This window comes from Priapulus caudatus, unplaced genomic scaffold (genome assembly GCF_000485595.1).
Source record: "Priapulus caudatus unplaced genomic scaffold, Priapulus_caudatus-5.0.1 Scaffold3, whole genome shotgun sequence".
NCBI classification, from domain to species: domain Eukaryota; kingdom Metazoa; phylum Priapulida; class Priapulimorpha; order Priapulimorphida; family Priapulidae; genus Priapulus; species Priapulus caudatus.
Genome location: NW_014577064.1, coordinates 661,801 through 677,970, shown reverse-complemented (window position 1 = coordinate 677,970; position 16,170 = coordinate 661,801). Strand labels below are relative to the sequence as shown.

The following is a 16,170-nucleotide window of genomic DNA, read 5'->3' as shown; positions in this document are numbered from 1 at the left end:
ATTAATATAATAGAAATATAATATAGACATTAGTAAACATGTTTCTACAATATATTTATGTAATGTGTTTTATTCGAAGTAATATTGTAATATTATTTGCATAAATATGTTCGTGGTACTAATCGTGTCATGACGTTAACAGAAGTTTCGACGAAGTGTTAGCAACAATGAGTAACTCTGGCAACAAAAACAAATTTGCTTACCTGAAAATACCAACAATATTCAACTAACGTAATAATTAACATGTTGCCTATAATTATCTATATGATTTATAACAAAATAATTCCTACACTACAATATAAGCTAGATTATTTGAACACTCGATTTTAAATAATAGCTGTAGAGTTTGAGTTTGTATTCGAATGTTTGCGCGACACTGCTGGTGTTCTCAATACGAGAGTAAAAATAATAGGCGCAACAATTGCTTCTTATAGTATAAAATAAACCATTTATTTTTATTTATCTCGAATAAAAGTAGCGTTATATACACACATGGCGTCAACAGCATGTGATATATTATACAATTACCTATTCTATACATACATATCGACACCCACAGGTCGGACGGCACGTGTAGGTGACGTGGCGTCATCTACCGGCCTGTGTTTGTATATGTTGTATAGCCTTACAGGTTATAAAATAAAACATTTTGATAGTAATATGATGACTAAATCATAACATTTTGTCATCAGCATCTATGTACAATAGTCATTTGTGCCTTGCAAGTATCATATACTATCGTCAGCTCATTAGTAATATCCATTCGATATTTAGTTAACAGTATATACGGGCCGTACAAACACTCACTATTTGAGAAAGAGTGTTTACGTGGCGATTAATATCGTCACAGGAGCGGGTATTACTGGAGAAATTAAACATTGTGATGAAAACATATATCTAAGATTATATTCTTGAGCGTGAATCTGGTAGTTGAATTTCCCGTGTCTGTCAATGATCTCCTTCCTATATAGGTTATACATATAACACTCATCAATGTTTCTAAGTGCAAAGTTATTACAAAAAAGCGTTTGCCTTATTTTCGAGCAGGAAATGCAACGTGATGAGTTATTTATCACGTTCCATCTTTCTTACTTCCAAGAAACAAAGTACGAGATTACACAATGGGCAGCATATTTACCCTCGTGACATCCAGACAAAATATAGGCCACGACTTCGCAATGTCGTGAACGCTTTCTGCTGCCAAGTGTTGTCAAGCGGTAAAACAGGATTGACATTCTAATTATTGGCAGACGTGTGCATTATACAATACGGATAACATAAAGTGGATGCCTAGATTATTGCAAGAAATACGGGTTGAGACGCATGATACATGCATAAAGATGGCGAATTCCATTTACGAATGTATCCAGCTGTGCTCAATCCTTTCGCGTGAGGGCAGACTCTTAGTAAGAGTAGTAAGTTATCGATGCTCATTTCGAAACATTGGATTTTTATATTGCTGATTTCCTAGAGCTACTCACAGTTAAATCTAGGGCCTACTCATGGGCGTGTCGTTGGATGTTATATAAACCGTGCCAAATTATCATCAATACTTATATGTTTCACTAGGAGATTAAGAGGCAGTTTTCGCTATGGCATCGCGGTGGTTCGTGGGTCAGTACGTGAACACTCATACAGACTTAGAACGCAGTAGTTGTTGTATTTTCTATGCAGTGAGAAGCATGGACGATCGAAATGTTGCCTAGACTCTCTACTATAGTGTCCGCCATAGAAGCACCATCACGAATTAGGCTGATGGAACAGCGTATATATCTTATGACTGCGTCCCGCAGAGATAAATTATATCGATGAACCATCCAGCACACATCTCATGCACGTCGTCCATTCAAAGAAACTAGACGAGCGAATGCACAAACCACATCCATGACGTCACTCTTCGCCGATCCCTGTGCATCATTTCGGTACGAATGGTAGTCCACGCTCGCCTGTGGTGAGTTTGGTCGTCACGCCCTCTATTGGTAGTTTGGCGGAGTAATGGTGGAGCGGGAGCTGCCAAATGTGCTCATCATTGGGTTGTCGTACTCGACACTCTTCCTTCCCCGAACCTTCGCGCACATGAACGCGCTGATCACAATCGACAGCAGGAAGATTCCGGCAAATATCGCGATTCCTGGATGAAAAACATTTCGAATGATTACAATCCGTAACGAACAAGCTAATATTAAAATGGTTAAATGTTCATGAGAATAGTTCATTATTCTTTAGTTCATTAGTTCATGAGTTCAAAGAATTCATGAATAGTTATGAATAGAATTCAAATGATTGATTAGAATTCAAACGATTGATTAGATTCAAACGAATGATTAGAATTCAAAGAATAGTTTCATTAGTTCAAAGAATAGTTCATTAGTTCATGAAAATAGTTAAAAATGAGAATAGTTCATTAACAGCGTCTAGGAAACATTTAGTTCTCCTACTCAAGAAACAATAGTCGCTCCGCTATGTAATAATGTGACCTCCTTTATTATTATATTTATATATAGGTCTATACTGTCATGTTTGCTACATATACTTACTGTCGTGTTACTGTCTACTAACTGTAACTGTCTGTTCGTAATAGTTTTACTGTCGTGAGCGTTTATTTTATAGGTGCTTTGAGACTGTACATCAGAAGCTGTGCTCCCTCAATGTTTCATTAATATAATTATTTGTGGTTGTCTATTTCTTGTCTATTTGTAATCATCTTTACACCGAGCTCTCGATAACGTAATCCGTGTAATATCCATACTCTGGGCATGGTGTATTGCATCTAATAAATGTTCCCTTATTCACTCTGCAGAAACCCTTGTGACAGTCCTGATGAGAATGGCCCGATGTCGGATTTTCAAGCGCAATTTCAAGACAACTCGAGCAGCCTGTTGTGAACGCGTTATGTTGGTGCGGTGGTACGTACGTGCGCATCTTCGTTTAGTATTTGGTACCTACCTAGTGCAAAGCCGACAGTCGGAATGCAGATCTCATTAACTTTGGGGACAGCGTTGCGTTGACTACCGGTCGCTGGCAGATGGTTGGTGGGGATCTCCCGCTCATCTCCGACCTCGCTCACTGCAGCAGCAGCAACATAAACAACTGATTACACATCTATTCAACATCCTTCCATATATGTCATGTTTAACATGCAGTATATTCGTTTATTTTCTGCATCGCTCTTTCGAGAGAGAGCTATTTATATATATATATATATATATATATATATATATATATATATATATAGTTTTATTTATTTAATTATCTTTTAGAATATTTAGTTATTTATATTTTCATTTCATCGTGCGTGTGTGTACGTGCGTGCGTGTGCGTGCGTGCGTGCGTGCGTGCGTACGTGTATTCGTGCATGTGTGTGGAGTGTGTGGGTTCGTGCATATGTGTCGGATGTGTGTAGGAGGAAGGGTGATAGTGCATTATATTTTGTATGTTATGCCTAAAACACTCTATTTAATTTTCAATGATACACTTTTAATGCGCAAATTGTTTATATATTATAAGAAGAAATAATTCCTAAATGTTTACATTGCAAATGGCGTTATGTATGAGTTTCTTTTATCTAGTGGTGATGAGGTTGCGTTATTAGTTTGCTAATGATATGCACACAAGGGTTGCTATGGAAGTGGTAATATCGTCTGCAACTACTAAACCTAGCTGAACTGCTAAATGACAAGATTTTGCGAACAGTGGCGAGTGATATGAATATGCTAATGATATGCTAATGATATGAATATGCTAATTCCGCCTTATATTCATTGTGTGATAATAATTTATCTCTTAAAATATAAAGATTTCTCCGTATCAATAAATTTCGTTCACGCGTACTTTTTTATTCATTTATATACAACTTCACGGTCCTTGCAGTGTTCGCAGGTGCAGCTAACAGCAATCGCTGCATAAGGACACGCTTTGATGCGTAAATGCGTATAAATATCAGATTATGATGACTATCTGCTGTCGCATGTATAACTGCACGACCTCGTGTCTCTTATATCTCGTATCTTATATCTTATATCTTGTATCTCGTGTCTCGTGTCTCTTAGGCGGTTTATAGTGCGCGGCCCGAGTAGCATAATACACATGGCCCTATGGCATATATCTCCCTATACATTGCGCACGTCTTGCATAAGAAAGTCTAGCATGGCGCATCGCGCATGCGTATGGGGATCTGACCTCTATTGCCCATGTATAAAGGGGGCGATCGCCACCATGGGGGGGAATGTCTATCGTGCTACATTGGCTCTATCCTGCGTCACATCAGAAACCGTTATCACCTCACCACGTACCGGCTGTAAATTGAATAGCTAATCAGCTCGCGTGATAAATGTCGAGTCCTTGGTGATATGTACATCACACCGCTGGCGTATTTTATGCGTGCAAAGACGTGCGCGATTGAAAGTTATTGACAGAACTAGAGCAACTCGTGTTTCGTTATAAAAAAAATTCTGACAGCGACTTTCTAATCGGCTTTTAACTCTACTCGTTACGTTTCAGTGGTAGACAGATCAGGTGATCTAGCGCCGCATAAATGTATGGTACGACGGATCATGAATGCCAACTACAAATCCCGATGTTATGCCGCCAAAAAAAAAATCATTAATGCCTCGATAGGCATTTACTTGCCTTGTACTACATTTAATTTCTGATAAGTAATGAGTTTGAGACACGATGAGATTAATAGTCTGATCAGTTACGGGTGGAGTGCAGTGTGTCATTCGTCTTTCGTCTCTAAATAATGAGACATAGACATACCCAACCCACACATCGAATTCGCACGCATCAGACAGATGAATACTAATATTTATTTAATGATATAGCGCTAACAATGTATGCTGCTACCTGCTATAATAGCTCGAGTGAAAGTCGTATTTCCAAATGGAGCAGTTATCACGTGATCATACGCGCTTTCATTAATTCCGACGACCGACCACCTCAGGCACTAATACGCAATAGCAGGAGCAGTGAATCTTTAGTAGTAGTAGTAGTAGTACAGATGCCATTATATTACATGAGTCTATTATTATCAGATACTCTGCGTATGTATTAATTTTGATTATAGCAAATAGAAGGCCAGAACTCTGAGAAGTGCTAGGTATATTAATAATATCCAATGCAACGAGTTTATGACTATATACAGAGGTGTTAACGGAAGGAAAGTACTATACTATGAGCAAGGATGCTCGCATAGTGTACACGGGTCATCCGCACAATACACGGATGAAATCAAAATAGTCGATGCACTCAGGTGGAACGAATCACGTGACTGCAAAAGGAAGAGTGAATGACCGAGGTCTGGCGAAGAGTGCGTTACAACCAACGGATGAGTCTATACAAGTCTCACATAGAACGCGATCATGCCATGCCGTGCCGCCCGGCTAAACATTGTACTCTTCATTATTGCAGATGCATATGTACGTGACACTCATTATACCACATATCTGCGGGTGTGCGCGCGTGCATGTGAGCGTGCGTGTGCCTGTGTGAGCGTGTGCGCGCGCGTGCGTGCGTGCGTATCTACACACAGGCCTGGTATGAAATGGGTGCGGGGAACACGGGATAAGCACGTTTACGTACACGCGCCCGCGCACACACACGCCCGCGCGCACGCACACAGGCGCGCTCTCACGCCCACACACGCACATACGGGCATACTTCCGCTATTACGGCTATATATATATATCTGTATTGTGTTGGATGGTCAGGACGCGCGAGGCGGCATTGTGAGACAGGGGAGACAGAGAACAATGCTGGGAGGAAGACATTATAAATAGCTGCGATTATCTCATTACTCAACTTCCCGGCATTACTTTCACTTAATCTCTTCCTTTCCCTCTCACTCACTCACACACACTCTCTCTGTTCGTCCCCTTTGCACATTCACTCTCTCTCTTGCCCCCCCTTGCACTTTCTCCCCTCCGCCTCTGTCCTCCTCTACCTAACTCCTCCTCTCTCTTTTCCTCTTACTCTCTCTCTCTCTCTCTCTCTTTCTCGCGCTCTCTCTCTCTCTCTCTCTCTCTCTCTCTCTCTCTCTCTCTCTCTCTCTCTCTCTCTCTTTCCCTCTTTGCCTGTTCTCTCTGTTGGTTTGTCTCTCTGTCCTTACATACTGTGGCCTCGTGCATTCTCGCGCCTCGCCATTTAGGAATATATCAACGATACTCTTTTTAATGGAAAGTTCTCCAATTTAATGTTATTTACGCGTATATGTGCCCTTCTCCCACATCATATCAAGAGCCCATTAACCCCATTAATGGGTTAATGGGCTCCTGATCATATATTTTATTTGATGTTCTTTCTTATTATTATATTAATATTATTATTACTATTGACAGATAAAAATGGGTGAATACAACCAACCGACCCAAGTTCCTGTACTGCAGCTAATGGAATCACCGGTCAATTCACGCGGACCTGCCTGTCAGGTGAACGCGCGCGTGTATGAAACCCGCGCCAGACTTTCGCTGTCCCGCGCCGTTCAAATAGAGCACCGCTATTAGTCTGATCATGCACAATGATCCTTTCATGCGTGGATTTAAAAACAAGACCGGTATCGCGCACAAAGCACGCGATTCACGCATCTTGACGATGGTGCGATCGCGCGCTTCTGGGAGGCAAATGTATGCGTACGTTGCCAGCCCACACAAGTTCTCCTTCCTATACGCCCTTATACACATAGAAAACGATTTGCAACACGGTTTTTCTTATGCGAAATATAACATTCATTCGTGAGCAGCAATCTGAAACCGTGAAGAAACTCGGGACTAAATCAATAGACTTAAGGAACTGAGTGTGACAGAGATTGGGTTGGGCAGAGATTACCCGTTTTACGAAAGTAGTCTGCCGCGCTATCCTGAGTTCAATTAATCTGCATTATTTTAGCATCATGATCATGCAGGGTGTGGCCCAGTCTGACTAGTACGGTGCGATACTTTTACGCTCGTCTATGCGTCACCAGTCTGCTCCTGTCTAACCTGTATATATAAATCTAGGCGTTGCAGAAAGCGAGATGAAGTGAATGCGGTTTTTCGCCGGAGCCGACGGTGCCGGGCGGGCGCCACCTATACGTTCCCATGATGTTATCTCTGGTTGGCCGCGGGATCCGGGCTGGGGTTCGTGCCCTCCTGCGAGAGGATTTAGATTCTCAACCGCTTCTGCATGAGCGCGCGACCGTGAACGTGTAACGTCCGACCCCCGTCACGCAGCACGCAGACGGCGAAGACTGGTTTGCGGATCAATGCGATGCACAGGGTGAGGACGAAGCGTGCTTTGTGCTGCTCCGGACAATTTTCGACCGGCAACAGTGTCGGACTGGCGCCGCTGCATAGCGGATACGATACTAGCGTACAACTGCGGAGCGCCGTGGGCGTGCATGGCTCTGTTCTTCTTGGCGTAAATACGCATTAAATTTCCCTAACAGGCGGAATACGTGCGGGATTACAGCGAGAATGCCTACAATAGGTTGTTGTTGTTGATCGGGCGCCGTGATGGGTTCATTTTCACACGCTGCTGGACAGTCCGGAAAGCGGCAGGTGTCGTCAGCACTGCACTGCACTGCGCGCGTCTACAGAGGCATACACCTGCGAGTTTCAGTCTCACATAAAAAGAGGAAGTGGTTTTCACGCGCCGTGTATTTTAAGCATGCTTAAACATGATGTATGAAGCAGAGGCCTGGGTCGACTCTCTGGGATCCACTGCAACTATCCTATGTTGGTTCAAGTTAGCGATAGACATCAATTAAATTGATTTAATAAAAATTTCATTCCTGTTTTTTTTGCGCCGCCCATGCCGAGGTGATCTTGGTTAGGTGTTAACTACGTGGTGTTTCCGCCTGCGGGGTTCCCATACGTGTATACCGCCCAACCTATAATCACTGTGAGCTTCCAGACCAAAACCACTTATTATAGAACTTCAAAACCTTATGCATGCACGATACAAGGACGAGGATATTATCCACGTGATTACAGAGCGATAATGGCTTGTGTTCGCTGTGCTCGTATATAAAATCTTATCTCGTAAAATCATTGAGCGAAAATTTCTCAACTATGGTTTCCTTCTCGTTCCAACACTCCCAAGAAGTCTTCCATTTTTCTATGGTTCCGAGAGAGACGTACGCGCGGTGTTAGATAAGCGCGTGGCATGGGTCGTAATATTTCACGTTGTTTGCGGCTAGTTGTCTGTGGTAACTCAACACTTAAGCAGTTCATAAGGCAGCCAGACTCAGCCGTATAATTATCCTGCTTGATAACGCGTTCCCGAAGAAATGGCTCGCTGATGAAATACAAAGTCTGCCTCTGCCTGAGGCCGTTCCCTGCGAAATCCCATTTTTCAAATGACAAGTGGCATGCAAGGTCGCCTTGTGCTGCCCACTGGAAGAACGTATCAATCACCCTGTTCACAGTTCCTTTATATATATATGGGGGGGGTGCGTGCGTGCGCGCGTGCGTGCGTGCGTGCGTGCGTATTAGTGCTAGATACTAATTCACTAGCACAGTTCACTACATAACAAGCAATCCGACGAGAAAAAAGCGCTGGGCTGTCTTCTACCTAGTTAACCTTTATTCACGCCGATCGTTGCCGAACTGTGATGGAATTTGTCGATTTGTGACCAAGCGCACGTTTCAAACCTATCAAAATGTGACTGTTTGTGACTACGCTTCCCGCAATAAACACTACTAAACAAAACTATACCTACAAAATCATCGCTACTATTTGTGCGAAAAACTCGTTTTGGAAGTCGGGTTATTTTTTATACGTTGTTTCACGTTTTGCAGAAGCCAACATTGTGAAATACATCCGTTCACATGTGATTTATCGAGCAACAACCCTTGTTACTACTCTATGCGAACGATATCAGTTTGATGTGAATGACTATCTCAGAGAAACGTGATGTTAACTCAACTACTGGTGTATTTATAACGAAATACGGTCGTGCACAGATGACAGATGATGGTACTTGAAGCTTATATAGCGTAGCGGCATGAAGCGTAATTGCATCATTCAAACGACACAAACGTTCATTTGTCTAGTTGATTACATCAATCACGTGTGAATACCGCATGTATACCCAAAGCTGAGTGACGGATCAGAATTGCTAATGAGTGTGTTCACCTTACAATCCGATGATTGCTATTAGCAGGTAAATAATGCGAACATAGCTGGTTCTATGTCACATTATACGCGTTAAGGTAATGCGATGACATTTACGCTTGTGAAGAAAGTTGCGGTTAGCGGGCAACCATTGGGATTCGTTCGTGGCTCTCTCCTTCTTTGTGCGTTCACCTTCTTGAGGATCTAAAGCCAAGATTTTATAGGGATTAATTCATATGAAATTTTGGAAAGAATCAATATTAACGTATCAGACTAATCTTGCCGTAATTTGTTTTGAGATTCTAATAAAATTACCTGCTGGAGAAGATGGTTGTAGTCCTCTACTCTCAGAGCACCATCCCAGCCAATCATAACCAGCTGTGGAATCTCATTTATCTGGAGATTTCCTGGAGCGTCTGGGCTACTGCACTTGCAGTCTGGCAGTCTGCAGGCGTTAGGGTCACAGATCGGAGCACAGCCCTCTTCGTCCTCTCCATTGTTGCAATCAATAACTCCGTTGCACATGTTTCTTGGGTCGTAGCACGCAGCTAGAAAATTTATATTCGGCTATAGATGCAAAACACCGGCACTAGAAACTCGCGGATAAAAATATCTAGCGATTACGATTGAAAACATTCGCAACTAAACACTAAATTTATTATACCTGGGTCAAGATCTTCTGGAGCGATTTCCACAGGTGCTGGTGTGGGTGGAGCCTCGTATCTGCACTCGTCGTTAACCGCAAAGTACTTGTCGGTGCATCTCTCCAATGCTGGTGTCCAGATGGTGTCACCTGGGCAACGACGGATCTTCGGCCATCCGTGATCGCAGATGTAGAACACCTGGCAATCGGCGGCATCGGTAGAGAAGTTCTTAGCGCCGACCTTCGGGTTGCAGTCATCCTCTGCCTGTACCGGTACTCCCAGACGCTTTTCCAGCGGACTGGCCGCGGCTGTTGTATATCATAATTAATATGCAATATTATTACAAATATTGTACATACACAGCGCACTATATAGATGTTCGATATTTTGTTCGATATCAATTTTAAATTGGTATTGTCTCAATAATTTTACAGTCATTGATTAGTCAATGGGAAAGTATTTGCGTGTACGGCTGAATCCATTTATCGCCTTGTATAGCGGTGGCATACTACCAACCAATTAAACCAAGTTATAAATGAATAACTACTTACCCATATACACGAGAGCGCACAGAGCAATGATGAGGACCTTCATGTTGCTACTTGTGAGGCTGCAATCAGACTGCTTAGCCGCTAATTTAACTCACTTTATATACAGCTTTCGGTCACAGTTGAACTACATTGCTGAAACTTGTTTTACAAGCCGCGGGCCGTGACAACACGCCCGCCATTCCAATGAGCATGAAACATTCCCTCTACCAGTTTTTGGAAGACTCGTGGATCGAGTCTCTTTACTGTCTACAGTCATTACCCTATGCAATCGTTTTTACGACGGGCAGACATAATATTTTCATATGTAATATCAAGAGTCCATAATAAAAAAATAGTCCATAGTCCATTCAATTATGGACTTTTGGTAATATCTACGCGGTGTAATCTATATATACCCTTTTGTTTTAGGCTTAGCTGTCCGAAGATCGCTCGATTCCCGTTAATTGAACGAATGCGAACCGCATCATTTTCTTGTCCTAGCTCAGGTGGCTAACTTTGGATGTGTTAATGCTTCCATACTGTATATATCCATAGTTCTTTTGCTTAAACACGCGTAATAAATGTAAAGTATAGTGTATATAAGGCATAAAGCATGTGATTATTCGTACAACTTATTCATATCTCCGATTATAACACCTAGAATATGGCTTCGCGCTTGTTTCACGCCAACGGTTGTAGATTTTGAACTTGTCCTTCTATTTATATCTCGCGCATTCTTTCTTTGCGTATGCGCGGAGGTATGTGTGTATGCGTGTGTGCAATGCGTGCGTGTATGCGCGCGTATGTATGTATGCGTGTGTGTGCGCGCGCATGTGTGAGTGCGTGCTCATGGTTTGACTTCCTAAGCTAATTTCTGTTGCTTTCTGTCTACTAGACATAAAGCTAATAGCGTGTTATCAGTGTCACGTTACCTAGTTATCATAGCATTGTCGTGAAAGGACATCAATTCAGCGGGTGGCGACTGGCACTCGATGCGCCGCAGTTGTCTATGTTTGCAATTATTATACACGGTTCGAAAGCGGAAAAGATTGCATTCAGGCAACCGTCACTGGCCACGACGCGTAATCATCGTGACTTCAGCCACGGTGTCGTTACGGTGTCTGACAGTAGTCTACCGCTGGCAGGCCGTCACCATGCAAAGCTACCTCTACGAGTGACGCATCGGGTGACTTACCTATCAATTGCTGCGCGGTCGCACACAGCAGAAACTGTAAAAAAAAAGAATTGTGGTTTACTATGACGAATTGCTCGGCGGGTCAACCAGTCCGCGGTCGAGCGGAAGTATTAGCGATTATGTCGCGATTATTTCATGAATTCGTGATCATTTTGAAAAGTGGGATTTTAGTAATAAGTATGGCGAAACGACACCGTAAAAATTACTGAAGAGCTTACCGAAACGGAAATTGCCAGATATCCGATCATGTTGGTAGGAGTGATGACCTGAAAAAAGCAAGTTTTTTAATCATTGGTAAACAAAATTGCCCAAATTATTCATATATGATACCATCCGCGGCAGAAAAGCTTCATCACGTTTTACGAGATGTCGCAAACGTAATTAAGTATCATCACAAAACAATGACTATTTTATCATATTATCAGGAGTGAATAATAGAGATATCTATTATTCACTCCTGGTATTATTGTATAAACGCGCGCGCACCCACACGCATACAGGGTCATGCCCACACACGCGCACAGGCACAGATGCACACGCTCACGCACAAACCTATATGCACAGATACATGCGTATTCGGAAATAAAAAAGAGGTCATACGTCGTGATCAGAACTACGAAGCACTTTGATGCTTCTCTTTCGACAATTATGGTTTCGATGCGTACATTACTTTATGGCGGGCATATGTATTTCGCTGCAGAGGTTGTCCGTTTTATGCACCAAACACATTCGCGATGACATCATTATTTCATAATCGATGTCACAACGACACGCTGCTTACGATCGACTAGTCGATCTCACACGACGTTTGCCATTCTACGATTCAATGCCTCCGCGTTTGTTCTGTTGCACTTCATTGCATTCGTGCTATAAGTTACCGGTATGTGTCGACATTCTTTTATTCAATAGAAAGCTGCTAAACTAGGGTAAGAACCCAACAAGCGCGATGTTAGTTTTCACACTGTCAGATTCAGTGCCCACCCGTTAGTTTGCATTCGGTTGCACACAATAGACTACAATTCGAAACGATTTTCTTAAAACGAATAGCCTTTTGCTTTTTTTACGACCCTCGCCTTTTTTATCGTTGGCTGTGTGCGATAGAAATCTCTAACGTCGAGTTACTAACACTACTCTTAGGCACATGAGAAGCGCCGGTAAGCCCCTTGATCCCCGTGAAGATGCGTGCGGCGTGGCCTTGGATTTGGCTCTACATGACCGCATAGACGTCTTCACCTTTGTTTGCGCACGGTACGTACAGCCACCTGCGTAGGTCATCTCTCGCTAATGCGTTAATCCCTTAAGATGCGCTAATCTAACATCTGCCGATTCTATATCATAAAAAAGTACTATAGTAAGAGCGTATCTATCTATATGAATTACGCAGCGTCGTAATATGATATCGTACCCATCCTCATCGATGATCATCTGTTCGCCCATGCCCATGCCATCTCGGGCGATGCAGCTGGACACTGTGAAGCCGTACACCTCTGCAGAGAGTAGAAATGAACACATCAGTTAGCAAATGCGCCCAATGATATTATACTTGCAAGGAAATTAATTGCGAAAGCATTTTCATTCTATTAATATCATTACTCATGGGGAGTTTCGTTGTGCTCTGTCGTCATTGTGCGTCACTCTGTCGTCATTCTGCGTCACACAGACGTCATTCTGCGTCATTCGGTCGTCAATGTGCGCCACTCTGACGTCACTGTGCGTCACATGTCGTCACTGTGCGTCACATGTAGCGATGCGCAGCGTGTGTACGTACCGCTGATTGACATATCGATGACAAACGTCAGCGTGGTTCCAAGTGGAACAGCTCCACTGACAAGTGGTCCGTCTGGGCTGTCGCCCACCTTAATCAGCAGGTTACATTTGGGTAGGTTTGGAGCCACTGAGGCCAGCTGCGTGATTGGCACCATGCTGTAAGTACAAATCAATATCTGTCACAAGAAACAAACGCTAGACGACGACGGTAGCGTCTGCAATATCACGTAGGGTATATTATTAAAATAAGAGAAAGGGCGCGAACAAGTGGAAAGCTTGCATGTATAAACAGTAGCAGATTTAATCAGATCCATAAGTGGAAAGCTTGCATGTATAAACAGTAGCAGATTTAATCAGATCCATAAGTGGAAAGCTTGCATGTATAAACAGTAGCAGATTTATTCAGATCCATTATTGAAACGAAAATCACGCGGTTTGCTACATCGCTGCTACCACAGTTATATCGTGGTGGATGGTGCTGACACCTTTCGATGATAATTGGGGTTAAAAATTCCGAATAAGCGGTAAATGTGACTGAGCTAAGCGAGAACATGAGTGAGTGAGTGAGTGAGTGAGTGAGTGAGTGAGTGAATGAGTGAGTGATTGCCGCTATAACGCCCCTGTCGGGATGAGTGAATAAATTGCGCGCTAACATAAAGACGCTGCTACAATAATCAGTTCTGTATATATATCTTGTATATGTGTCTTGTCTCTGATGGTGGAGATTTACATTCAATACGACTAGTCAAACAGGATGGGTTACATTGAAAAAGTCTAGCATTACCTGCAAAAACCTGCACATAATTATCGTCAATTTTGTGCGTGAATGCCCTGCTTTGAAACGCCATCGTGGAAGAAAAAACATCACCGATAGAAGCAATTGTTTTCCTTGAGACGTCGCCTCATGGCGCATCAACATATCACCGATTATGATAAATTTGCAACTTTTATGTCAAACATCGTCAGAATACTGACAACTAAATCGTGTTTATATGACATGCCAACATTTTTCGAACCTGTTTTTGCACAGTCTAATGAGCTGTAATCACGCGCTTCCAGTATATGGAAGGACACGACGCGAATGCATTCAGGAACATGTTATGTGGCATCAGCATTTGCACGCTAAGGTTACGGAGTGATGAAGAAACTTTGTGCCGTATCGTAGACTTGGCAAATGTAAACGATGTATTAACGTTCTAATATTCCCCGTGTGAAAGTGTCTATCGCACACCACGAAGTTATCAAGTTGAAACATTGAATCTCTGGCCTTTAGTACCTCCATACTAGCTATAGTATTAAATTTTGGACAATCATACGGAAATCTTCTATTGTGGCCTATGATATTATATACATACGCGTCAATAGCCTCAATACTATATACGAGCGTTAACCAATTCTTTTAACACGAGCAAAATCGAAGGACCTAAAACGAACTCACATTAAACTACAAACATATGAAATATACATATTACAATATACATCATGCACGCAGTAAGAATGTACAACTACGATCGCGTGAAACTATTCACGGCTATATCTCTAGAACATATAAGGAGCGTACCTGCGCAGGTAAATCCAGGTGATGTTAGTATTTCCGTGAGCACTACAAACGGTCGTGGCTGTCGTGGCTGTCGTGTAGCTCGTGCTTGCTGGGACTACTCGATGCCGACGCTGCGTGGCGCCTGATTTTATACCGGCCGCTGCGAGCGCTCGTCCGTCAACCCTGTCTCGTTCCCGCCCCCCGATGCGAACGGCTGGCCTTTGTCACTGGTTCCCAGCTCACACGGCGGACAGGTGAGGGTTCGTAGACGCCCCGCGTGTAGGCGGCGGCACGTACAATATCGGTTAGATATTCCGGCCACGATCGCGAGGCGAATCAGGAAGGAAAAGTGAAAGCGTTCGCTTGCGTGCGCACGACGCAATTAGCAACCTGTGCGTAGCTAGCGGCATGCAGCTTTCACCTCTCACTTTAGTTAATGAGCACCGGGTGAACGTGATGGCAACAGCGCCGGCGGCTGTATGGTGGCCCAGGAAGGAGAATACACTGTTCAGTGCTGAGTAGACGTTAACGGCAGTATTGTGGGGTTAGAGGTCGGGGGCCACTATATACCCGGTAACACCCATCGCCTAACTACTACACTGCAGCCGCTGCCCTACTGCTACTGCTAGGTGTTGCTAGGAGTTGGTAATAAGGTCTGATAGCAATAACCCAAAGACCGACCCTAATCTTATAGTAAACTCATAATAGTAAACGAATATTATTGATATAATAGTACCAATCCTAATTTTATTAGCCCCCGCTGAAGAATATGAAACACCTTCAGGGCTACTAAAATGTTGCCATGCAACACGTACGCCCTGACACTTTGATCAGCTTCAAATCTTAGAGTCAAACTTGGTATCTCCGTTAAGTGGTTATTTACATATCTGCGCATCAGCAATATTAACGCATACAAGTTATTACACACTGTTAAATATATATATACGTCACGATTGCAATCTACACGTCACATGCATTTATCTCGCATAATTTCAGACGATTACACAGCTGCCTCCCCGTAGCAGCCGCATCCGCCGCGCAAGTTGCAGCCGACTGCTCTCGCTCCATCTTCATATATCTCCGCAGTTTCTGCTGCTTTTGGCAAGTTTCGTCAAACGCTCTGAGCGTATGATTGTGTACACGGCAGAATCCGTGTTTGCGAAAACAAGCCTTTCGAGTTGAGCTCGTAATCGCATTACAGGGAACACGTCTTACGCGCGCTCCATTGTGCGACGTGCAATTTCACTTGCACATAACGTATTTGTGATGGGCCAAAACAGGCCAAACTTCTTCAAATCAGTTTAACAGCCACGTTTGGATGAGAGCGAGTCAGCTTCACTAGCACTTCCTGTCCGGGACGCGAAATTTTTTTTCCCCACGAGAGTTCCGGACCCCAGCCAATCA

At 43.1% G+C, this 16,170-nt stretch overlaps 1 protein-coding gene across 1 annotated transcript in view; it reads right to left on the bottom strand.

The window, feature by feature from the left end:
* LOC106820945 (cuticlin-1-like) overlaps nt 1-13,382 on the bottom strand; it is a gene marked incomplete at both ends in the record, with an annotated part of 17,054 nt that extends 3,672 nt beyond the window's left edge. The window contains 2 exon segments of the mRNA XM_014825563.1: nt 12,865-12,946; nt 13,228-13,382. Coding sequence (XP_014681049.1) covers nt 12,865-12,946; nt 13,228-13,382 — 237 coding nt within the window.
* Nucleotides 13,383-16,170: the final 2,788 nt, after the last annotated feature.